Source organism: Amphibalanus amphitrite, unplaced genomic scaffold (genome assembly GCF_019059575.1).
Source record: "Amphibalanus amphitrite isolate SeventyFive unplaced genomic scaffold, NRLGWU_Aamphi_draft 000423F_arrow, whole genome shotgun sequence".
Classification (NCBI taxonomy): domain Eukaryota; kingdom Metazoa; phylum Arthropoda; class Thecostraca; order Balanomorpha; family Balanidae; genus Amphibalanus; species Amphibalanus amphitrite.
Genome location: NW_024881917.1, coordinates 107594 through 133131, shown reverse-complemented (window position 1 = coordinate 133131; position 25538 = coordinate 107594). Strand labels below are relative to the sequence as shown.

Here is a 25538-nt window from a genome sequence, read left to right as displayed (position 1 = left end):
AAATCTCCTAGATGAAAGCGCCCGATTAAAAAACGGATGGCACGTGCGTGTTCCTCGCCCCCAACTTCCTTCAGGTCAATCGTCATTTGGGTCATCTAACGCATTGACGTATCTGCAAAAATCTCCTAGATGAAAGCGCCCGAGTAAAAAACGGATGGCACGTGCGTGTTCCTCGCCCCCAACTTCCTTCAGGTCAATCGTCATTTGGGTCATCTAACGCATTGACGACCGGCTGGGTGGAATGAACATTGCGCCAAGAAACGTAAGTATATTGTCAAAAAGAATCCCCAGAGTGGTGGATCCCAAAAGTTTGAAACTACCACTTTGGCCCACTGGACGACACCTTAAACAGTTGCCGACCGGATGACACCCATTGTTTGGTCACCCACGCCATAGTAGGTATGCATCATGGGTGCGCCGAAATGACCAAAAGTCCCAATTTCCGGTGTGCAGGGTCATTTTCAACGGCACGTGGCACGTGGTTCTGGACTTTTCCGGCCACTTTGCGACATACCCATGGGTAGTGCACCGAATGGTGGTTGATCTGCATGTAAGAAAATGGGGGGTCGTTTGGATCGTTTTCGAGCAATCTGCCGTGGAACGCATTTTTTCATTTTCCCCATTGGCTTAAAGGAAATAGTTCACTTTTAACATGGGGTTTTGAACTGGAATAGCAGTTTCGTAGCTTGAGCTGAGACTAGCACAAATCAGGAGCTTTTACGGCTCAACGATCACCCTAGACGAAGATATTCCATTTCTCGTTCCGAAAAGAGTGCCTTGCAGAGGAATGCGTGCCTTGCACAGGAATGCAGCCACGTCATCGTCAGCCAATCAGCATGCTGCTTACAGCCAATGCAGTATGCGTAGGTTTGAATTACGCGATATGATTGGTCAACGCGTAATAAGCTTCCGCCTCAAACATTATTTTACATAGAATATAGTTCGTCCTATATTAAAATATAGAAAATAATTGTTTTTACGAAAAGGTTTTACTTTCTTTCATGATCATTTTGAGCATAAAAAATCATAAATCAATAGCAAAATACTAATTTCAGGAAAGTGAACTATTTCCTTTAACACGGGAATTTTTAAAGTCACGTGGCACGTGCACCAGATGGTCCGCGGAGGGGAGACCCATACCAGAACGTAGATCACCTGGCCCACTAGAAATCCTGAAAAAATCAGAATATTTGGACCAGCCGTTTTCAAGAGCATCAAGTTGTACTGATCTCAGGCAGCTTTTGCCAAATTGTCAGGGAACTCAGATTTGTTTTTCAATAGAAAAACACAATTCTAAAGAATAGTGTTTTAACTATTGACAACAAACCTTCGGTTACTTTATTTTAATGACGATAGATTGGAACACGTTAAGCTGTTGGTTGCACGGTCATTGTAATTTTATTATTATGGAACACGTTAAGTTGTTGGTTGCACGGTAATTGTAATTTTATTATTAATGCTGTTGTTGAATTATTCGTGATAACTAAATCAAACGAGTGAACATCAAAAGTGTTCGAATGTTTCGTGAAATAATGCTTCGAAAAGTTCGTCATGATATAGTAGCAATGTAACCATAAATATCAGAATGCATGCAAAACTACATTGAATCTGTTGTTTCCTTGTTGTTGTTGTTGTTTTTATTAACTAATAGGAATGGTGGATCACTTCAAGTTCAAATGAAAATAGTGCATGAGACGAACAGAAACAATAACTATTATAGCAATGCAAACATTACGATGGCCATTTGAAGTGGAGCAAGCTAGGCTATATCCAACATGGTTTCCACATGCACTTTTCAGTTTTCACTAAAACGCAAAAAAAATCTAAATCGTCATCGATCTTAAAAAAAAATATAGGCTGGAGATGGAAGGTGATTACGAGCGAGCGAGCGCAGCGAGCGAAGCGAAGTCTTTTCAATATAACGGAAAAATCTCAGTATGAGCGGCCCGGCCCGGCCCGGCCCGGCCCGGCCCGGCCCGGCCCGGCCCGGCCTGTAACGCTTTTGAGAGGCTTATATCTCAGCAACCGCTGGACCGAATGGCCTGCGGTCTTTTTTGCTGGGTAGCCCCATCCCTTCTACCCCGTAATTGACTACTTTTGATACATCTCAGTGACCGCCGTGGCACGTGCCACGTGAAAAGTCAAGGGTGTTCAAGCAGTTTTGCAAAAGTAATGATTTTGAGAGGCCCATATCTCAGCAGCGGCTTGAGTGATTGTCTTGCGGTCATTTTTATAGGGTAGCTGCATCCCTTCTACCAAAGGTCGGATACTCTTCATCTATGTGAGTGACCCCCACTGCACGTGCAAAATACAACAATAAGAGGTGCCAAATTTGTTCCCATTTCAGTAACTCGGTAATTACTGGGGCGATTTCGCTGAAACTTGGCATACAGGTAGGCACCCACCAGGCAATGCATTCCCATGTGTTGCGGTTAGGGTGCTACTGCACGTGCGCACGTGCAGGGGGCGTTTCCAGATCTCGAGAACGGCTGGGCCGATTGCGCTCAAATTTGGTACACGGTTGGGGACCGGTTAGTAGGGTGCCGTGCAAGAGTCATTTTGGACCCCGTTTGCACGTGCGCACGTGCAGAGTGCCGCTTCCAGATCTCAGGAACGGCTGGGCCGATTGCGTTCAAATTTGGTACACCGCTAGCGACCGGTTAAAAGGGTGCTTTGCACAAGCCCGTTGGAAGTACCCTCTCGCCCTTCTGCACGTGCAGGGCTCACTATCTCGCTCGCTCGTTCTTCGCCCAAAAGGCGTTTTACTGGTATATTTATTCAAGAGACTTTCGACAATGTTATAGTACGCTTAAAATAGTCGCACTATGACCTATTGCTAGTCAGATTGAGCGAAATATACTATACCCATGGATGAGATAACACTATCTCATTATCTCATCCATGCTATACCTATATTAGCCCGCGCCCCGCTGGGCTTTTCAGCCATACGTGCCCTGCTGGGGGGGGGGGAGGGGGCAGATTCTGCCCCCTGTCTAACTTCCGAACCGATGGTCGTAGAAAGACAGGGAAAACGGCCATCGAAAGCTCTCAACAAGGCGGATCTAAAGAGCCATTTTTTTGCTTAAGTAGGTTAGAGGTCAGGTCAAGGTCAGGTCAAGGGTACAAAATGCAAGTTTCTACAGTATCGGCCTTGCACCGTAGTTGCCGAAGAATGGACTGAGACTGATTGCCCAAAACGTGTTCTTAGGCTACCAAAAAGGCTACCAAGACAATATTCGTTGCATACAATGTCATGCAAAGGTCAAGGTCAAGGTCAGGTCAGGTCACCAAAAACGAAATATAGAAAAGGGCATGTGCGACACATGTTTTATGGGTCATTTTATTCATAGAATTCAATAGACACACTCAATAAGCGATATGTACCACATCTGGATGAATTTCAGGTCGAGGTCAGGTCAAGGTCAGGTCAAGTGAGGTCAACTTTGAAGTTGGTTGTTAAGGCCTAAAAAGGTGTTTATCTGATGCAGTTTTTCACGGTGAATCGAATGGTGCTATTTTGTTTCCTACGAGGTCTAGAACTTCCAAAAATTCATTTTTTTTTTCAAAAATTTTGTGTGTCGTACTCGTGACGTCATAACATTTTGAATAACTCCCACATTTTTCAACCGGTTCGTCTAAAAATTGGTATGAAGGTGCACATAGACCACTTCTCTGACATGTATTCCGGTTTTTCGATACACTCAAAATTTTTGATTTTATAATTATTTTTCCAAAAAAGTCAGTTTTTTGAAAAAAAAATGGGCCAAAATCCAGGATTTTCAAAAAACGTGATAGCTATTTGATAGACAAAGTAAAATCATGCTTAAGCTTTTTATTGCGTCTTAATTCCTTTAAAAATGAATATGTTAGCGACGTTTGAAATTTTTCCGTTTTTTAGGCGAAAATGGCGGACATGACGTCACTTAAACGTCATTTCCTCAAAATTTTCCAACAGATTTCGCTCAAGTTTTCAGGAAACGTCTTAACCCTCGCCCTGGCAGGGGGGGGGGGTCGATGCGACCCCCCCCTAAGGTTTTTCGAAGATAGCGTAAAAACGGCGGCGTGCAGCGCCGCCAAATTTGGCACAGCCTATGGGGCAACCTTTTTACATATGACCTGAAAATTTCAGGTCCGGGTGACCTTGGGTCAGGTCACCAGGTCAGAAAAACCGGTACAAGGTCATGGTCAAATTTCAATTTTCTTTTTGCACCTGTCCAACTCACAGTTTTGCACTGATTTCCTTCAAACTTTCAGGATGTGCTAAGTTCACCGAGTTGTATAACATATAGTTCGGATTTTTTGAGGTCACTGACCTGAGGTCAGTTAGAGGTCATTACGTCGTAATGTTAAGCCTATGGGAAAATACTAAATTCGGAAAATACTGGAGATATCCCCTTCGTTCTATCACTTTTGTGCTTTGAAACCACAGTACTTAACAGCAGGTCACTTGGTGCTTCTTTGTTTGGTGTACTTATCCATGGGTCAGGTCAAATGAGGTCAACTGAGGTCAAATGACGTTTTTGCCAATAACTTGGCACATAATGACGCTACAGCTTCAAAAATGGTATCATTGTGTTCCTGGTGATCAGCCGAATCGAATGATATGCCATATGATGCAATTTGGTTAACTTTAACTTAATTTATTAATTTAAGTTTACTTAAAATTTAAGAAAAACTTTAAGTACACTTCAGCAAGCTAAAAAGTATATCATTCGACGCGCCTTGACGTGCTGAGTTCACTGGTGCTTTTCTTTTTGCTCTATTTTAATTAGATCAAAAGTTATAAGCGAAAAACTTTTGACCTGTTTTTAGCGAAATTTTTACATTTATACCCCCCCAAACCCCCCTAAATATTGACCTAGAGCAATTAAATTTGCACAGGGGCGAGAACTCCAGGGGGCCCACCTACCTACCAAATTTGGTGTTTCTAGGTGCCATAGGAGCCAATCGCGAGGGGGGGGGGGGTCGCATCGACCCCCCCTGCCAGGCCGTGTTATGAAAAATGCCCTGCCAGGGCGAGGGTTAAATTGATGTATGATAAGGTACTGAGAGTTAACGTCGCTGGCGTAACGCGTTTGGAAGTAATTGACGAAAAACGGGAGGGGGCGGATTAATCTGCCCCCCCCCCCCAGCGGGGCGCGGGTTAACTCGCGCATAAGGTACCTACTTTTTTTTCTTTTTTATTTTCCATAACGCGAGTGACTGAGGGGGGCTCTCCAGAGCCCCCCCCCCTCCTATCTCCGAAACTACTAGGCCGATCGACAAAACTCATACGGCGTCTGATAGCCCCGGAAAAACTGTCGAGCGGATCCTATTTTCATTGACCTCGAGGTCACCGATGACGTCACAGGTCAGGTCAAAGTAAAAATATCGGCATTTTTTGCTTGTTTACAATTTAGGCTCTGACCGCCGACTGACAAGTCCGATCAGGCTCATTTTTGGTTTACGAGCTTCTTGGTATATGACTTAGATACCCTGAGGGTACCGAACTTTTACTTCGAATTTTTCAGGTCAAGGTTAGTTCATCCTAGGTCACGAAAATTGTATATCATGTATCGGTCAAGTGACGCATGTTTTATGGCTCATTTTACACGGAGATTTAAAAAATAATGTCGTCAGGGTTATTTGAGGTCATTTTCAGCTGAATTTACCGGGGGTCAGGTCAATTTCAGGTCAGAAAAGGTCAAATTTTGAAAATGAAATCTTTTAACAAAAAAAAGTGCCTATCAGATGCAGTTTGAGCTCAGAAACACGATGATGTCATTTATATTGCTGTATGATGTCAAAAACGCACTGAAAATGATTTTGAAAAATATATAATTGTAAATTTTGACAATAATGTAAATATGAAATAACTTGGCTATTTTTGAAGGCATTGGGCTAAAACTTGCTAGAGCAGTTTATCAGTGTGTGTTCTATCACATATATAATCTGTTTTTTTCGAAAAACAAAAAAACTTCTTGAAAAAATCAAAAAATATATTTTTTGTTATTATAAAAATATATTTTTCAAAAAAATCCAACTTTCGAAAATTCGAGATAGCAGTTTGATAGCTACTTGTATTTGTAGTCCACTGATGCAAAGAAATTGGATCTAGCTTTAAAACTGAGCTCTTGAGAGCGTTTGCCGTAGTTCAATATTTTGCATCAAAATCGGCCGACATGACGTCACTCTGACGTCATTTACGGCCAAACTATGGTAGCTAGAAAGTTGAAATTTCAACACAAGGTGTCAAATTGATACCGCTGAGGGCACTGCAAGTTTCGTGTTGATCCGTGAAACGGTTGAGAAGATATTGCCGAAAAACGGGAGGGGGGGCTCTGTAGAGCCCCCTAGTCATGCGCGGGTTAAACTATCTCAAGCACAAGCAAGTTACTTCATGCGCTCCTTGTAAGATCCGATGCTTTACTTTTGCATGGCGTGACGTCATTTATGATGTCACTAGGGTCATAGTAGTTTTTTTGCCAATAACCCCCGATCAAATTGAGCTAACGATTGGGAAAAGCCACCACTGGACTCGGGTAGGCCTGCCGAATTGAATGATATGCGACATGACCTATTTCGACCATCTTCGTGACCTGAGGGGCTCTGATTTGACTTTGACCCGAGGTCAAGACAATAAGTTGACTTCACCCGAACAAAAAGTATACCACTCGACGCGCCTGAGCTAGACGAGCACGATGATGCCAAAATTGTGGCTCTGCGGCTATTTTTGCGAAGTTATTTACCAAAAACCGAACCCGTGGCTTGGGCCATTTGACCTGACCTCAGAGGTCACCGTTTGACTGAAACCTTAAAAGCGGGTACCAATCGCTGTGTCTCGTAACGGTGCACACGCTCGTTTTCCCGCGAGGTTCTAGCTCCCTTAGTGGTGTAACGGCGCCGGGTGTCCTACTCCCCTCGGCGGAGGCGTATGTAGAAAACCAATAGGTCCGGCGAGGGTTAAATGATCTGGGTCGGATTTTTCACATATATGCAAAAATGATGCATGCTAGGTAGGGTGGTCCTGGCTAGGGCGTGTTGCAAAACGGTAGCGCGCGTAGAGAGAGCGTGGGCTGCATGGGACGGAAGGGGAAATTTAGCACTTTTCTTGAATTCACTTGAAAACGGCAAAGGGCGACGTGGCGTTCCGCTACTTTGGTCCAAACAAATTGATCTTACCTCCCCTCTCTTTCAAGGTGAGACCACTTCAACGGCTGATGCATTGGCGCATACCAGGCGGCGGGTATAACATGTACCTAACGGGGTCAGTCCTACACGAACCATGCCGTGTCCAGTCACTGCATATGATGCCAAGCCTTTCCCTCCGGAAGAAATGACGTCAAGGTCAATAATTCGGCTAGCTTCAGCTTGTAAGCAGTGTTACACAACAATCTCGTGTATGGGTAAATGTTTCTAGCAGATGATTAAAAACTAAATCGTGCCACCATCACCTTTGACAGCGTCTTAACTGGAGTGCGGATAAGCGATGGAGCTGGTAGCCGGAGAGTTGCGTAAGGGGACGGATCAAAGGAAAGAAATGTTTGAATCTGGGCCCGTATTTATTCAGCCCAGATTCAGACCAGATTCAGCCAGAGTCGGGTCGCTTCGCGGATCGATTTGAAAGTGCAGACACCGGAATCCTTGTGGAAGGGAATTTGCGGCTCAAATTATTCGGTAGCACTTCCGGCTGTTTGACAAATAACTTTTGGTACAATATAGATAAGGATGCAGGTCGCCGTGGTCGCGGTCTCAAAATTCCCACAGCAGATTGTAGCCCACCAAGTGGAGTTAGAGCGTTAAAGGGACCCTCCCACCTTAACATTAGTTTTGAGTTGAGATAGCCAAGTTTGCGGCCAGGCTCAGAAACCACTATTTATCCTGGTCGCAACCCCCGCAGCTTTATGGTGTTCAAGAAATTTCTTCCCTTTACTTGCAGGGTGGGACCAGCGTGGTCCCTATCTCTTAACCATTACGGGAATCTGATGACGTCATCAGGCTTTCGAACGTCCGTCATTAAGTTTGACTAAAACGTTTTGTAGCACGCGGTGGTATATGCTATTTGCGCGCAACATCTGCCGCAAACGCCGCACTTCTAAAATAAAGTCGCTAGAAACAGCGGAGATCCCAAAAAAGTAAACAAAAGTAAAAGTCTAATATCTTGAAAACCGGTGAATATTTTTCGGTGAAATTTGGTAGATATTCGTTTTCGCTCTTTCTGAACCGAGCGACATCACTTTCATGCCAATTCATAAACTTTTTTGAAGGTGGGAGGGTCCCTTTAAAGGGACCCTCCCACCTTAACATTAGTTTTGAGTTGAGATAGCCAAGTTTGCGGCCAGGCTCAGAAACCATCATTTATCCTGGTCGCAAGCCCCGCAGCTTTATGGTGTTCAATAAATTTCTTCCCTTTACTTGCAGGGTGGGACCAGCGTGGTCCCTATCTCTTAACCATTACGGGAATCTGATGACGTCATCAGGCTTTCGAACGTCCGTTAAATGTTTGACTAAAACGTTTTGTAGCACGCGGTGGTATATGGTGCTTTGCGCGCAACCAATGCCGCACTTTCAAATAAAGTCGCTAGGAACAGCGGAGATCCCAAAAAGTAAACAAAAGTAAAAGTCTAATATCTTGAAAACCGGTGAATATTTTTCGATGAAATTTGGTAGATATTCGTTTTTGCTCTTTCTGAACCGAGCGACATCACTTTCATGCCAATTCATTAACTTTTTTGAAGGTGGGAGGGTCCCTTTAAAGTGGCTAAAATAGCTCACCATGGTCCATGACCTGAAACTTTTTCCCGCCATGAATTTTACTTCTAGAGGTCACGCGATAGCCTTAGGTCATTTACGGGTCGGCTCGAAAAAAGCACTGCACAACAGTTCTTGAATACATGAATAGTTGTAATTGCTATCCAAAGCACAACATTTGAACACCCATATATGGCGTGTCACCTAATAACTTTCCCAGCAAACCGCCAGTGAAAATATGTGGCGCACCTTCTCTTGGCCTGAGCAGCATGAAATGTAAAAAAATCAGCGTTCCTAGTCCTACTAGACCCTAGCCTATAGATTCAGCCAAGATTGAGGCCTTGACTCGTTTTGAAACTCGGCCTCGCACACAAAGAGTCCCACCGAAAAGAGCAGCCCCACGAACTACGTATAATGCCTCAGTTTTAAACCTTTGGTGTCTAGAGCAGTCTGTGGTTTCTGTGTATGGCTTGAAAAAGGCATGGCAGTATCAGGATTTTAATTATTGTCATGAGTATGACTCATGAGTCGATGACCCACGATCTATTCCATAGCCCATAGGATCAGGCCGCTCAGTAGGTAAGTCATACAGCCGTACCGTTCATGCAAGAGCGTATCCATGAACGCTTTTAACTTTCTAAGCCTGCCAAATGGTTCAAAAGTGGTTACCGGTGCCAAATTTTTGATGTGCCAGAGGCATTTCTCGCTTACTAAAGCGCTGATATACAGGGGCGGTCGCAGACTTGGAGTTTGGGGGGGCCAACTTGGCAAAGGGGCCCCTGCGCTGACCCGGGGGGCCCGGTGCTAGCTTAAAGGGGCCCACGGGCGTAGTGTACGGGTGCAGAAATCTAGGCCATGGCCGGTGAAGCGGGGGGGGGGGGGTTAGGGAGCGGCACCCGAGCGGAGGCTCATTGAGAGCTTTGAGGGTGCACCATGTCGAAAAGGTACCGAAAAGTGCATTTTGAAGCATTGATTATGTCAATAATTCACGCAACTGTGAATGGACTACCGCAAAAGTAAAGGCGGCTAACTTTGCAATTTTCTTTGCAAAAAAAAACCTTGCCGTTTTTTAAGATCATCGTGCTAAAACTTTTAACAGTGGCTCATCGGTATCTGTTCACACATGTGTTCCGACTTCCGTTTAATCTTTTTTCACTTGAGCACAAATGCAAATTTTGAAGACGATTAGGTACAGTAGCAAATGCTTCGAAAGACGGATAGTGGGCAAAATATCCTAAATTTGTCGTGCTGCATGGAAAGTAGTGTTGCTGAGGAAAGGGGTTTTTTCCAGATTATTGTGGATGCAGAATACATTGTCTGCACTCACTGCAGAATTATTGTTGGTGCAACTGCGCCCACTGCACCCATGGTTCCTACACTTATGGGCCCATCGATAGCGCTTCGGCGATACCTATCGCCTAGAGGCTGCAATGGGGCCCTTAGAGTACGGTGTCAGACCCCCAGAGGCCGGCGTTGGACCCAAGGGTCAGCGAAGGGCCTCAAAGGCCCCAGGTAGGGCCCCAGAGGCTGATGTGAGCCTTCATAAGCAAGTGCGTGACGCCCAAAGGTAAGGTTTGAGCCCCCCAGAGAACATAATAGGGCCATCAGTGGCCGGTGTAGAGACCTCATAGGCCAGTTTGCGGGCCCCTCAGAGGCTAGTGTGGGGCCTCAGGTGTCGCTATGAGGCACTTAAAGACCGGTATGGGTCCTCAGAAGCCGGCATCGATGGCCTTCAGAAGCCAGTACGGGGCACTCAGAGGCACATAAGGGCAGTTTCGGTCCCAGAGACAGAAATGGGACCATCAGAGGCCGGTGTGGGTCGTGGGACCTTTAGAGGCTGGTTTGGGCTCTTAGGGGCCAGTTTAGAGCCCTCAGAGACCAGTACAGGGCCTGCAAAGGGCAGTTTGAGACCATCAGAGACCGAATAGGGCACTCAGAGGCTAATATGGGTCCTTGCAACAGGCCAGCATGGAGCCCTCAGATGTAAGGGTGGGGCCCTAAAAGACCGACATGGGCCGGCGTTGGACCCCAGAGGCCAGAGGAGGGCCCTCAAAGGCCAAGATGGGCCCTCAGACTAGGCCGATGCGGGCCCCTAGAGGCCGGCATCAGGTCTTCAGAAGCCCGTGCGGGGCCCTCAGAGGCTAAGGTGGGTCCTTACAGGCCAGCACGGGCCCTCAGAGGTCAGTGTGGGGCCCTAAAGACCAGCATGGGCCGGCGTTGGACCCCAGAGGCCAACAGAAGGCCCTCAAAGGCCAAGATGGGCCCGCAGAAGCCGATGCTGACCCTTAGAGGCCGGCATCGGGTCTTCAGAATCCAGTGCGGGGGGCTCTCGGAACCTAATATGGGCCCTTACAGGCCAGCATGGGGCCCTCAAAGATCAGAATGGGACCCTAAAAGACTAGCATTGGCCGGCGTTGGACCCCAGAGGCCAGCAGAGGGCCCTCAAAGGCCAAGATGGGCCTTCAGAGGCCGATGCGGACCCTTAGAGGCCGGCATCGGGTCTTCAGAATCCAGTGTGGGGCCCATTGAGGGTAATGTGTATCCTTACAGGCCAGCATGGGCCCTCAGAGGTCAGTGTGGGGCCCTAAAAGACCGGCATGCGCCGGCGTTGGACCCCAGAGGCCAGCAGAGGGCCCTCAAAGGCCAAGATGGGCCCTCAGACGCCGATGCGGGCCCTGAGCGGCCGGCATTGGGTCATCAGAATCCAGTGCGGGGGGCCCTTAGAGGCTAATGTGGGTCCTTACAGGCCAGCATGGGCCCTAAGAGGTCAGGGCCCGGGCCCTAAAAGGCCGGCATGGGCCGGCGTTGGACCCCAGAGACCAGCGGAGGGCCCTCAAAGGCCAAGATGGGCCCCAGAGGCCGATGCTGGCTCGACATCGGGTCTTCAGAATCCAGTGCGGGGCCCTCAGAGACACTCAGAGGCTAGTCTTGGGACTCGAGAGACAGAAATGAGGCCACCAGAGGCCGGTGTGAGGCTCTCAGACGCCAGTTGGGCCCCTGAGGCCGGTTTAGGGACCCCCAAAGGCCAGTGGAGGGGAGGGCCCTCAGAGGTCAATACGGGTCCTCAGCGGTCAATGTGGACGCTTGACCGCCACTGAAGGGCCCTCAGAGGTCAGTGTAGGACCCTCAAAGACTGGTATGGGAGCTGTTAATAGCTGGCGTGGGTTTCTCGAGCCTCGTGACAATCGAATACGGGCCAGGGCCCCATACGGCCATGGGGGCCCATCGGTTGTTTGGGGGGGGGGCAAATGATATGATGGCCCCCCCTGATTTGCCTTTGGGGGGGGGCCAGGCCCTGATGGCCATCTTTGGAGCTACAGTTCTGCTCCTGGCATAGCCGAGTATAAGCCATTGCCAGCAATTGCCAGAACACAGTAGAATTTTCGTGAATACCTTTACAGGTTGGTGGGATCCCTTCACTCATTGAAGGCTACGTGGCCATATGGTAAGAGTTTTGTTACCAAATTGGCGTACTCGGACCAATAGGAATGCCGGAAGGGACTCGACGTCACCGCTGTTGGCCAATAGCGTGAGGCCACGCCAAGATCGTCGACCGAGTTCCCCGTCAGCTGCTGATTGTGTGGCGGCCGACGTTCGTGTAGCGGGCCGGCGTTTCTCTCAGACTTGTCTCCGGTTTGGTTGTGTGTGAGGGCTCGGTTTCTTTCTTCCTCGGACTACACCAAGGTGAGATACTGAAATGAAAATGGATTGCCATCATTTAGGGACTAAGGTCTAGGAGGCCAGGGAGTACGACGTCGACACAATCGTCCACGCTCAATTATTGATTTCCTTTTTCATTTTCTCTTTTTTTATGGGCTTATGCTTGTCGGCGTGGACGTCCGGCATGCATATGCTAGGGGCTCATCATTTTGCCAGGTTTTGTTGTAATATAAACCTGTACAAATTTCTATTCCTACATTATGTATGATATATTTATCTGGTTTGTTTCCGCAGTGTAGATGATGTTTATTTCAGATTGAATTGGAATGCCATTTTAGTTGGTAGGTAGGTACCTATTTATCAAATATATTTTTCTATGGGATAGAATGAAGGTATTATAATTCTAAAGACTGCCAATTCTGCCAGCTGTTCAAGTTTGAGGTTGAGCTGTTCTAGCTCAGTCGGGGAAACTGTGGTCAAATCTTCCATTTTTAGAAAGCCTTCCATTTTTGGAAGGATTTTCTATATATGGGTACGCACCTTCCAAAAATGGGTACGCTGACGACGTCATCGTACCCAAATATAGAAAATGTTGCGCATATGTTGGAACTTACCGATTTCCGCCGAACATGAGGCAAATGCGACTATCGCCTCTGGTCGCTTTCTATTCGCCACAGTGAAGTGTCCATAATCTAGCGTGGATGCCTAAATCCTAGCGTGGATGTATTTTAGGTAATTTTTCAAAGTAATGAGTCGTGGAAAATTGACAAAAATTTACCGACAAACGATGGTTTTATAAGACTTTATCAAACATTTTGTAAGCAAAAAGCATCAAAAACGAAAAGTAAATATCCTTAAAAGTACTTTAGTGACGGGCCATGCTTGTTCAATACCGCCGACTTTATTTACAGTGCGGAATTGTCTGGACAGAGTGCGGCGGTTTCGGGAGTGTAGTGGCGAGTAAAACTTGTATTTGTTGCCGTTTTCTGCATTTATTAGCATATTGTGTGGTTGATTTCAATTTTTTAAGGCTTTTGCCAAACATTTGGGTGGAGGTCTCGTCATTTTTCAATGTTTTTTTCCGGAATATGGGACGAATTAAATAGGCGTTGCTGCGCCGTTTTTCGTGTTACTTTCTATCGAAGGAGCATGAATCTTCAATTTATATGAGGAATAGTAAGTTTAATTTAAACCATTTTTTGTCAGGGCTATAGCTGTGTTCCTCCTGGTTGGTTATTGACCAGCTGTTTTCTCTTCTGAATTTCTATGTGTCCTCTAGAAGTAGAAAAAGAGAGCAGTGCGCCAGGACACCATGCTATTATATCACTATGTACATTGACATAGCATGCCTGTATTACCAACACTAGCACTGCTGCTTCTCCTTATATCAATGATCATAAATGGCAAAATCAACTATTAATGTTACACATTTAAAAAGGCCGTAACTTAAATCAAAGAATGTGAATCACAGTTGGGAACACTGAGATTAGACCTTCCAATTTTGGAAGCCTTCCATTTTTGGAAAATGCATACCCATTTATGGAAGGTCCTTCCAAAAATGGAAGGCTTCCAAAAATAGAAGATTTGACCACAGTTTCCCCCACTGAGCTCTGAGGTGCTCAACTGAGAGCTAGAATTGCTCAGTAATATTGATGCAAGGTTTTTTATTAGTTGATCTGTTCAACCAAACTACCTACATACTGTGTGCATATTTACCTTCTAAAAAGAAGTGAAAGCAAAATTGTATTGATAAGTTAGTTGGTTTTGCTCCCTTGTTTCAAAAGGGACTGCTCCAAATGTGTCTTCCCAGGGCTTGTATGGGAGATATCCTAATGCCAGGAGCAGAACTGTAGCTCCAAAGATGGCAATTGACTTAAATAAAAGACAATCTAGCAGGATGCATATTTGTGTAAGGATAAAGGGTTGAAACAAGTTACATGCCTAATTGTTGCCTTCAAACCTATGCCACACTAAAACACACCAAGATTTGTTCATTTGACAGACTAGATGCACCAAACTACTTGACCTGCTGTTGCCAAATATTGTGTTGTTTGACTGTTTTATGTGTGTATTATCTTCACTTCTATGCTACATTTCTGCTGCAAATGTGTCAAATTTCCATGTTTTTTTTTTGCTGCCCAAATTTGTGTCCTCATATATAGGCCTTTGCCTTTGGAAGGTCCTTTCTATACCTAAAAGTTATGCTAACTATTTCATTTGTTTTGCTATAACATAACTGTTTGCTCTTGTATATCAGTACCATTTCATGCTCAGCCTCAAGCAGTGCTATTTGCAATGAAAAGTATCACTAATGAGAAAGTGCAATATGTTCATTCATTTGCACTAATTCTTCATTAGATCAGGTGCTCAAGGAAATCCTGGTCACAATGTTGCTTGATTGGTAATACAGTCATATTACTGACAGCAAAAATGCTACCTAATTAGAAATTGTCCATTTGAATTGACAGAGATGCTTGGATATAAGCTATATTTATATTTAACCCTCGCCCATGTAGGGGGGGTTGGTGCAACCCCCCCCCCCCTGAGGCTTTTCGGAAATAGTGCAAAAACGGCGGCGCGCAGCGCCGCCAAATTTTGGGTACCTTATGGGGCAAACCTTGCGCATCTTTTGATAAAAAAATTTGACCGGGTCATGTCAGGTCACGGAGTTATGACGTCACAAAGGGAACAGCCTGCGGCCGGATTTTCACAAACTGAGTGCCAACGCCCGAGGTTTCCTGCCGGTGGTACGGAGATCGGTTGATGGATCGTGATGAAACTTCCCATGCATGTTGGGGCAAGTATTGGTTATCATATGGTGTAAGAAACTTGACCGGGTCAGGTCAGGTCACGGAGCTATGACGTCACAAGAGGAACAGCGTCCGGTACTATTTTTGAAAAGCGCCCGAACCACTATTTTGCTAATTGTTGTCACCTCAATGGGAATATGCAGCAATATTAGCTTCTATAGGGAGCAAATGGACCTCCCAAATCCAAAAATACAATCAGATTTCAAAAATTTAAATTTTGATTTTTTGAATTTCTGCCGCCGACTGTGACCTTGCCGACTTCCGGCGCTCCCAACGCGCCATTTTTAGAGCTAGGGAAACGAAATACATACCAAACGATAGAGAATTGATCAAGGAACACGATAGTGAAGGTTTCAAGTCGATATCTCCCACCGTTTTGCCGCAACCGCCGCCGAAAGTGGAAAAAAGTCTATTTTTCCGAAAATTTGACCTTTGACCGGTCAAAAGTAGGTCAAATGTTGACCTAGGACCAAAAAATATACCACCAATCGCGAGATCTCGGCGAGAGCAATCCGTTGGTCTTTTCCGCTAAGCTCTACGACGCTCCGTTTTCAAACGCCAAGGGGGGGGGGGGTCGCACCAACCCCCCCCCCCTGCATGGGCGAAAGTGGCAGATCGCCGTTTACGGGCGAGGGTTAATAGAGACAGTTATCCACCATGTGTGCTCTGATTAGTTGTCCACATCAATGTTCCCATGCTGTTAAACAGAACCAGTTTTTGAAAATAATTTTCTTCAGATGACAACTCAATGTTCCTTCTTTCTTTGCAGGTTTAAATTGAGAAAGCAAAATGACCAGGCTACTGTTGCTGGGCCTTCTGGCCATTGCTGTGTTTGCTGCTGAAAAAGATGACAAGCCTGATGTGGGAACAGTCATTGGCATTGATCTTGGTACCACATATTCCTGGTAAGTTTGGGCTCTTAGTTCACATGGCCCTTGTCTGTTTCTGTTGTGTAGACTATTGTGTATTATAGTTTTTTTTTGTAGTTTCATAGTGTTTTTTTTTCACAATCGCTTGATCCCTGTAATTTATAACTATACCTCACATTGTTTTCTTTTTTGCTCAGATTGGAATCTTAGCATGTAGGTAGTGACAATCACTATCATTGCCACAGGTCTGCACCATTTACTTAGTGTGAACTCATGACCTTTCTGGTGTTTCTTGCAAACGCTTGTGATCAGTGACAATGAAGTGCTGTGTCACTGACTTCATTTACTGCATGTTCCATTTTTTTTGTGGCAGTGTGTTTTGATGCAGTTTTGCCATCAGCTTGCAGTCCATTCTAAAATCTATTGGGAAGTGCACTTTTTCTGAAAGATGTTCTCTTTCAGTGTCGGCGTTTTCAAGAATGGCCGCGTGGAAATCATCGCCAACGACCAGGGAAACCGTATCACCCCCTCGTATGTGGCCTTCACCAAGGACGAGCGTCTGATCGGTGACGCCGCAAAGAACCAGCTCACGTCGAACCCCGAGAACACGGTATTCGACGTGAAGCGTCTCATCGGACGCGAATGGACCGACAAGAGCGTGCAGAGCGACCTGAAGTACTTCCCCTTCAAGGTGAGCTGATGTCTGAGGTGGTGAAACTGGCTGGAGATAATGAGTGCAATGTGAACGCAGTAGTCGATGAGGAATAACACTGCATTTAGCTAAACTATGAAAGGATGTGATGTGACTAAGTACTAACAAAAAGAGCAGGATGGCTCAAAGGATGTAGTTCAGTGGGTGAAGGTCTAATAAGACTGTAATGAAGGCAGTTTTTATCCCGTTTATGGGCCATTTGCCTTTGCCTGATTTAACCATCGTAGTATCTTGCAAAATGAAAATATGCGTGACTAAAGCTCATAAATCGTGCATACAAGTTTTGGTACTTTACCAATAGTCTTTCTAGAAGGAACAGGTACCGTAATTTCAATGGTGCCTATCTTCTGTTTAGATAATATTTGAATTATCTCGTTGCTGATAGGTACACGGCCACGGACTTCCGCGTGCATTTGAGATTTCCTTGTGAAAAGTCTTATATTGTATTCTCTCCTTCCTCAGCTTATTGAGAAGAACAGCAAGCCGCACGTGCGCGTGGAGGTGGACGGCAAGGACAAGGTGTTCACGCCCGAGGAGATCTCGGCCATGGTGCTCTCCAAGATGAAGGAGACGGCCGAGTCCTACCTGGGCAAGAAGGTGACGCACGCCGTGGTCACGGTGCCGGCCTACTTCAACGACGCCCAGCGCCAGGCGACCAAGGACGCCGGCTCGATCGCCGGCCTGACCGTGATGCGTATCATCAACGAGCCGACGGCGGCCGCCATCGCCTACGGCATGGACAAGAAGGAGGGCGAGAAGAACGTGCTGGTGTTCGATTTGGGCGGCGGTACCTTCGACGTCTCGCTGCTGACCATCGACAACGGCGTGTTCGAGGTGGTGGCCACCAACGGAGACACTCATCTCGGCGGAGAGGACTTCGACCAGCGCGTCATGGAACACTTCATCAAGATGTACAAGAAGAAGCACGGCAAGGACATCCGCGGCAACAACCGCGCCATCCAGCGGCTGCGTCGTGAGGTCGAGAAGGCCAAGCGTGCGCTCAGCTCCCAGCATCAGGTCAAGATCGAGATCGAGAACTTCTTCGAGGGCAACGACTTCTCTGAGACGCTGACCCGTGCCAAGTTCGAGGAGCTTAACATGGACCTGTTCCGTGGCACCATGAAGCCAGTGCAGAAGGTGCTGGATGACGCCGATCTGCAGAAGAAGGATGTTGACGAGATCGTGCTGGTCGGAGGCTCGACCCGTATCCCCAAGATTCAGCAGCTGGTGAAGGAGTTCTTCAACGGCAAGGAGCCGAGCCGTGGCATCAACCCGGACGAGGCTGTGGCTTACGGTGCCGCCGTGCAGGCTGGCGTGCTGAGCGGCGACAGTGACACCAGCAACATCGTGCTGCTCGATGTGAACCCGCTTACGCTCGGTATTGAGACCGTGGGTGGAGTCATGACCAAGCTGATCACCCGCAACACTGTCATCCCCACCAAGAAGTCCCAGGTGTTCTCCACGGCCTCTGACAACCAGCACACGGTCACCATCTCCGTGTTCGAGGGCGAGCGGCCGATGACCAAGGACAACCACGAGCTGGGCAAGTTCGATCTGACTGGCATCCCGCCGGCGCCTCGTGGCGTGCCTCAGATCGAGGTGACGTTCGAGATTGACGCCAACGGCATCCTGCAGGTGTCTGCCGAGGACAAGGGCACCGGATCCAAGGAGAAGATTGTGATCACCAACGACCAGAACCGGCTAACCCCGGAGGACATCGAGCGTATGATCCAGGACTCTGAGAAGTACGCGGACGAGGACAAGAAGCTCAAGGAGCGCGTGGAGGCGCGCAACGAGCTCGAGTCGTACGCCTACAGCCTGAAGAACCAGCTGAACGATAAGGAGAAGCTGGGCGCCAAGCTGTCCGACGACGACAAGTCCAAGATCGAGGAGGTGATCGAGGAGAAGATTAAGTGGCTCGATGCCAACCAGGAGGCCGACGCCGCCGAGTTCAAGGCCCAGAAGAAGGAGATGGAGGACATCATTCAGCCCATCATCTCCAAGCTGTACCAGGGCGCGGGCGGTGCGCCACCCCCGACCGGTGACGACGACTCCAGCTCGGACAAGGACGAGTTGTAGACTAGCGGCGCCGGCAGGGGGACACTGCAAAACCGGTGATATTTATTTTGTGTGCGCACATGTCTGGTAGAAGGCCATCATCTTCTCCATCTGTGAATTGGCTTGCCGTGCACTGGACGTGGTATTGCGTTTTCTCCAGCGTGCGTGTGTGCGTGTGACTGTGTGCGTTTGGGAGAGAGCGTGAGAATCTCCAGTGCCGACGCATGAGCTGGTGCGAGTGATCATTCCTGGGTTGGACCTCGTAAGGGACGGGAATGTGTTATGTGGGGACGGGGCTAGGACATGACTTTACAGACCAGATTTTTGTTGAGTCGACTAGTGGCATTTGTTCTGTTCACAGATTACGGTGTCATGTTTAATTTCGTTGCTTGACAACTTGTTTATATTTAATCGTTATGAACCCTGGACAAAATGCCCGAAATGGTGGCTGTTGCTGCGTCACGGTTGTACACTTGGTGGAAACTGCGGTGTTTCAAAAGGTGTTTCTAATAAAAAAATATGGAACATTGTTGAAACTGTTTGCGACTTCAATCCACAAGTAGACAGGAATAGACTAATCGAAGCAGCGAGCTTATGACATTTGGGTACAATCAGTTATTCAGCGGACGATATTACTGACTACCCAGTTCTTTGAAGCTCAAACGGAGCCAGCACGGGAGTTCTACAGCGCTCGCCACCAGCCCGCCACCACGTTCGCTATACGACACGCGGCACAGCCGGAGGCGGAGCGGTCTCCAGCGTCCGTCCAGCGTGGCAGTCGCGGCGTTGCGCAACGTTTCGGTATGCTCGTGTGCCAGCGGCGGCGGCGGGGCGGGGGCAACGACCGGACGGCGCGGCGGGATCCGCTCGGCTCCCGGCCGCAGTGAGGGGTGTTCCGGTCGGCGAACTCCCGCCGTGACCGTTTCACTGAAGGTTTGGTGCATTGGTGGGCTATGTATTTTGGGTTTGATACTGGCGATGATCCTCAGAGTTAGGGTGCAGCGTATGATCACCAGCTTCCTCTCGCCAGCGATGGGCTGCGCTTCTGGCTCCTGGGCAATGACCTTGATCCGGGCGTGCACTCGGCTGGCAGTCGCGCCGCCTGGGTCAGTCAAGGGCAGTCGGGCACGTGTGCGGGCACTGCAGGGTGAGGCCCTATGGTGCCGTCGTTACTGGGTAGCTCTGGTCGGGCTGCAGGTCAAGATAACAATCCCGGAACGCTTTGCCAATCCCGGGATCCCGAAAGTTTTTATTTCGGGATCCCGGTCTTGTCATTAAAGGTCGTTAGAATGATAAAATGATAATAAGAAACCGTAGCCTCATAATAAGGTTCAATATATTGCCGAATATAATTATAACAAAGTGAGACGACAGTTTCGGGCGTAGCCCATTATCAAGTCTGACATATTTTTTGAAATTTCAAAATGTCTAGCACACTCGCAAACACAAACATTCATTGAAGCGCAGCTTCCTTTTTCTGGGATATCAAGCCTGATATATCTCTCAAACACAGCTACCATACATCAATGCATAAATACACGAAACATACAATGATGCACACATGCAAGATCAGATCGATTCGGGATATTCGTGCAGTTGTGTTACAATACACAGGTGCCAGGTGGTACTGACTACTGAAATGATGAATGTGTCGGTGAATGAATAGGCAACTGAGTGAATGAGTGAATGAAACTTTATACAGTGTCTGACAGCCTATATATGGCCATATATAGGCTGTCAGACAGACACTGTATAAAGTTTCTGTGTAAAGTATAAAGTGTCTGACAGCCTATATATGGCCATATATAGGCTGTCAGACAGACACTGTATAAAGTTTCATTCACTCATTCACTCAGTTGCCTATTCATTCACCGACACATTCATCATTTCAGTACCACCTGGCACCTGTGTATTGTAACACAACTGCACGAATATCCCGAATCGATCTGATCTTGCATGTGTGCATCATTGTATGTTTCGTGTATTTATGCATTGATGTATGGTAGCTGTGTTTGAGAGATATATCAGGCTTGATATCCCAGAAAAAGGAAGATGCGCTTCAATGAATGTTTGTGTTTGCGAGTGTGCTAGACATTTTGAAATTTCAAAAAAATATGTCAGACTTGATAATGGGCTACGCCCGAAACTGTCGTCTCACTTTGTTATAATTATATTCGGCAATATATTGAACCTTATTATGAGGCTACGGTTTCTTATTATCATTACGGAGCGAGCGAAGCGAGCGTAGTCTTTCCTTAGATTAACGGAAATTTCTGAGTATGAGCGGCCGGCCGTGGTCACGCTTTTGCGAGGCTTATATCTCAGCAACCACTTGACCGATTTACATGCGGTAATTTTTGTAGGATAGCTTCATTCCTTCTACCAAGTATTGGACTATTCCCGATGCATGTGGGTGACCCCTTATGCACGTGCCACGTGCAAAACGAAGAGGTGTCCGTTTTGTAATTGTTGCAATATCTCGGTAACTACTTGGCCGATTGCGCTGAAAGTTGGCATGTAGGTAGGCACCCACTAGGCACTGCATATCCATGTGCCAGAGTTGGGGCGCTGCTGCACGTGCGCACGTGCAGGGGTCGATTCCAGATCTCGAGAACGGCTGGACCGATGGCGCTCAAATTTGGCACATGGTTAGGGACCGGTTAGTAGGGTGCCGTGCAAAAGTCAGTTGGGCCCCATTTTGCACGTGCGCACGTGCAGGGTGCCGCTTCCAGATCTCGAGAACGGCTGGGCCGATTGTGCTCAAATTTGGCACATCGCTAGAGACCGGTTAGTAGGGTGCCGTGCACAAGTCAGTTGGAGGTACCCCCTCGCAATTTCGCACGTGCAAGCTCACCCTCTCGCTCGCTCCGTTAGTCGCCCCAAAAGGCGTTATACTGGTTTTATTTACAATGAGCCTCAAAAAAGCGCTTGCCAACATTATCGTTAGAATGATTTCCTACTGACATATTTTGCGTCTTTTAGCTTACCACAAACAAAGTGACAACCAAAAGCCATCCTTAGACCATGTTCATTTGCATTAAAACCGATTGAATTTGCGAAGGAAACGTTACGATTTGATTAGCATTTATTCCCAATTGGTATTAATAAAACCGTACGTCGACCAGTGCGTTTACTATCTCGTCATAAAGACGGGTTCCAGCACATCCAGGCCTCACTACCTCTTCGTATATGCTACTCGTAGTTAGCGCGACAGTTTTAAGCCACTGCTGGTAGGTCTCTCTATTTTAAAACTCGCGATCAGTGCAGGTACGCCAAATTTGGCAGCTGGGGCATTCCACGATAGATCGTACCACTTTTTCAATTTGACACCCTCATCTCTCGGATTTTGACGAGAATCGGTCTCAGGGGTAATCAGGCGCTCTGAATCCACCTGTAACACTTTCAGGCTTATCAGATAAGTATTTGTTGAGTTATGGTGCATAACATTTTTTTATCTTGCTTTGCAACGCTAAGTTCATGGCGGGCTGTAACTCGAAGACGGATTATTCGAATGCCAAATGTTATATAGCATTGAACTTGCAATGAAACAGAGATTAATATGTATTTTTGAAATTTTGAAAAATACGCTATTTTTGATACCTATATGACATATCGAGTTTTCCTTCATTTGTATTTTTTGGACTTTGGGACCAAATTTTTTTGAATTTTTATTTCCTTTAAAAAATATTTGGCTCATTGTTAAGAAGCATGCAAAAAATTAGGAAGGTGTTCTTTCTATAAATGTATTTATTTTGCGTCACGATAACGGTCTCGAATAGTGATTTCGGGAGGGGAGCTTACAAATGGCGTGGTAAAGCTGCCTAGTGCCTAGTGACATCACGGGTTACTGATATTTCAATTGAGGTCCGATTCATCTGAAAAAAATGAAAAGAGGGTTCATCCAACCCTCTTTCCTATAAGCGCGGGAGTGAAAAAGGCTGTTTGGTTCTGTCATTGTTTTGGACTCCAATGACCATAGCTGTCCGAGATAAAAGTTACAGGACGCATATATGGTGTCCTCCAGAGGTCTCACAACTTGTATATCTGGGAATTTTCATAGGTCACATAAGGTCAGGTCGGTCACGTGACATCACTGTTATAAGTCAATGGGGAAATATAAAAACTGTTATTTTGGCGCCAAGAATGATCTAAAACTATCTCACGTACATGGTATCGTGATTTCATGCACTCCTTGCAAAGTCCATGGCTTCACTTTTGCATTGCTAGCCTTGCGTGACGTCATTTATGACGTCACTAGGGTCGTACGAGTTTTTCGTCAATAACTCCCGATCAAATTGAGCTAGAGAGTCGGGAAAGCCACCAATAGACCCGGAAAGACCTTCCGAATCGAATGATATGTCATATGACATCCTTTGCCCAGCTTCGTGACCTGAGGGGCTCTGACCTGACCTTGACCCGAGGTCAACTACTCAAGTTAATCTCACCCAAACAAAAAGCATATCATTCGACGCACCTGAGCTAGGCGATCACAATGATGCCAAAATCGTGGCTCTGCGGCCATTTTTTGCGAAGTTATTTACTAAAAACCGAACCCGTAACTTCAGTCACTTGACCTGACCTCAGACGCTACCGGTTAACCTGCGACCTTAAAATCGGGTACCAATCGCTGCGACTTGTAACGGCACACACGCTCGTTTTTTCCGCGAGGCTCTAGCTCTATTAGAAGCGAAACGGCGTGCTGGGGTCGTATTAACCCCCTCGAAACCCATTTTGTTTGCGGGAAAATGAGGAACTTATAGAAAGAACACCTTTCTATTTTTTTGCATGTCGATTTGCAATGACATGAAGTTTATTTTGAAAAAATAAAAATGTGAAAAATTTTGGTCCCAAAAGTCATTACAGGCAAATGAAAAAAGATTTAGAGTTTTGTTGAACCAATAAAATTTTTCTTTGGAATTTTTAAAAAGTAATATTTATCATTGATTCATCGCAAGCTTAGTGCTGTTCACCGTTTGTTGGTTGCGTAACCCGTTCTTGAGTTAAAGGCCATCAAACTCACCGTTATAAACCGAAGTTAAAAAAATGTAATGCAATATCACTCGAATTCTGATATTTTGCCAGGCGTCTTTGGGGCCTATGATTACCCCTAGAACCGATTTTCATTAAAATCTGAGAGATGAGGGTGACAGGCCTGGTACGATCTATCGTGGAATGCCCCAGCTCTCTATTTCACAATATTTTCAAGACGCCGCTTGGTCAATTCACCTTCTTCCGGTTCCGCTTTCATCATTAATGTCTCTCAGAATATGCTCTAAAGTCGCTTAAAGGGCAGAATCACTGACTGGGAGGGCTCCACTCTACCGTCTTCAACGTTTGAATCAGTGAGCTCTGCCGTCACTTGCGTGACATCTGTGACATCTGTCTGCGACACGAGCTCAAAGACCGTCTCACCTCAGAAAAAAATAAGAATGCTCGTCATAGCTTCACCGACTGCATGACTGCCGTTGAAACTTCAGCGATTGATAAGAGTAACATTATCTATAAAATGTTTATCTCGAAATTTTGATATCGGTGACCTAAGGTCAGGTCAATTTTGCGGCCTCTCCAGTAGGTATAAGTCAATGAATGGGAGAAAATTGAACAGCGTCTGTTTTGCACGAACGCTATTCTTGACACTCTCAAAACATCGAGATGTAGGTAAAATTGACACACAACCGGAAAATGGCATCTGTGACCCCTCGTTATGTCCCCGACGTCATCTCAGGTCACGAACAGAATCTAACAGTTTTCGCTAACAACTTCTGCTAGAGGCGTGCTAGAGCGCTGAAAATGCCTTAGATGTGTTCGGCTCGACGTTGCGGATCGACTGATATGGAAGATGACCTTTTCCGGTCAGGTCATGACCTTGACCTGAGGTCAAATTTTAAAGTTGACCTTTCAAGGTCAAAGTATAGTTCATTCGACGCGTCTCGACGAGAGAAACACGATGCTGGCAAAAGTAATGTCATGACTCTTTTGGGTGAAAAGTTATTGCCGAAAAAACGTTTTTCGTAAAAACGGCTATTTTTGGATTTTTTGCCCTCTGGAGGCTAGACCGTTGACCTGAGGTCAAATCTGAGACCATTATTAAGAAAGTTCTGTAAAAGGGCTATCGAATGTGCTTTTCCGCGGCGCTGTAGCTCTATCGGTTCCCGAGATAGCCGTCGGCAGTTTCCAAAATGTTGAAATAGTCAATATGTTACCTTTGGTGACCTCTGGTGACCTGACCTTTGACCTGACCCAAAAAATGACCGAAGTGTTTTCATCCTTATTTTGGATGAAAACACTTACTCTTTCGAGTGTCGCTTACCGCGTGTCGCTACGTGGCCCAGGAGCCGAGTTAGAAGGGGGAGGGGGGTGTTCAGACACCCCCCGGCCCGGCGCGGAATCTCGGAGCACCGGCCCGGTGCGGATTAAAATTGGATATTGTCGCCTTCCTCTCGTCACGAGCAACACGCTCGTTTTTTTTTTTGCGAAGCTCTAGCCTGATCAGGGGCAAATGTATCAAGCGTGCCCCACGAAAACACAAAACGATACATTTAGGTAACCGAAGGTTTGTTGTCAATAGTCAAAACACTATTCGTTAGAATAGTGCACTATTGAAAAACAAATCAAAGTTCCTGACAATTTTGCAAAAGATGCCTGAGATAAGTAATTTCAGTATACATGATTTGGGGAACACTTCTCTCCTATTCCCAG

At 46.5% G+C, this 25538-nt stretch overlaps 1 protein-coding gene across 1 annotated transcript; it reads left to right on the top strand.

The window, feature by feature from the left end:
- Positions 1-12191: 12191 nt before the first annotated feature.
- LOC122391153 (endoplasmic reticulum chaperone BiP-like) lies at positions 12192-19371 on the top strand. The gene is made up of 4 exons (XM_043384828.1): positions 12192-12414; positions 15970-16105; positions 16532-16760; positions 17244-19371. The coding sequence occupies exons 2-4, from the start codon at positions 15990-15992 to the stop codon at positions 18858-18860; spliced, it is 1962 nt and encodes a 653-aa protein (XP_043240763.1). The 5' UTR covers positions 12192-12414; positions 15970-15989; the 3' UTR covers positions 18861-19371.
- The last annotated feature ends 6167 nt before the right edge of the window (positions 19372-25538 follow it).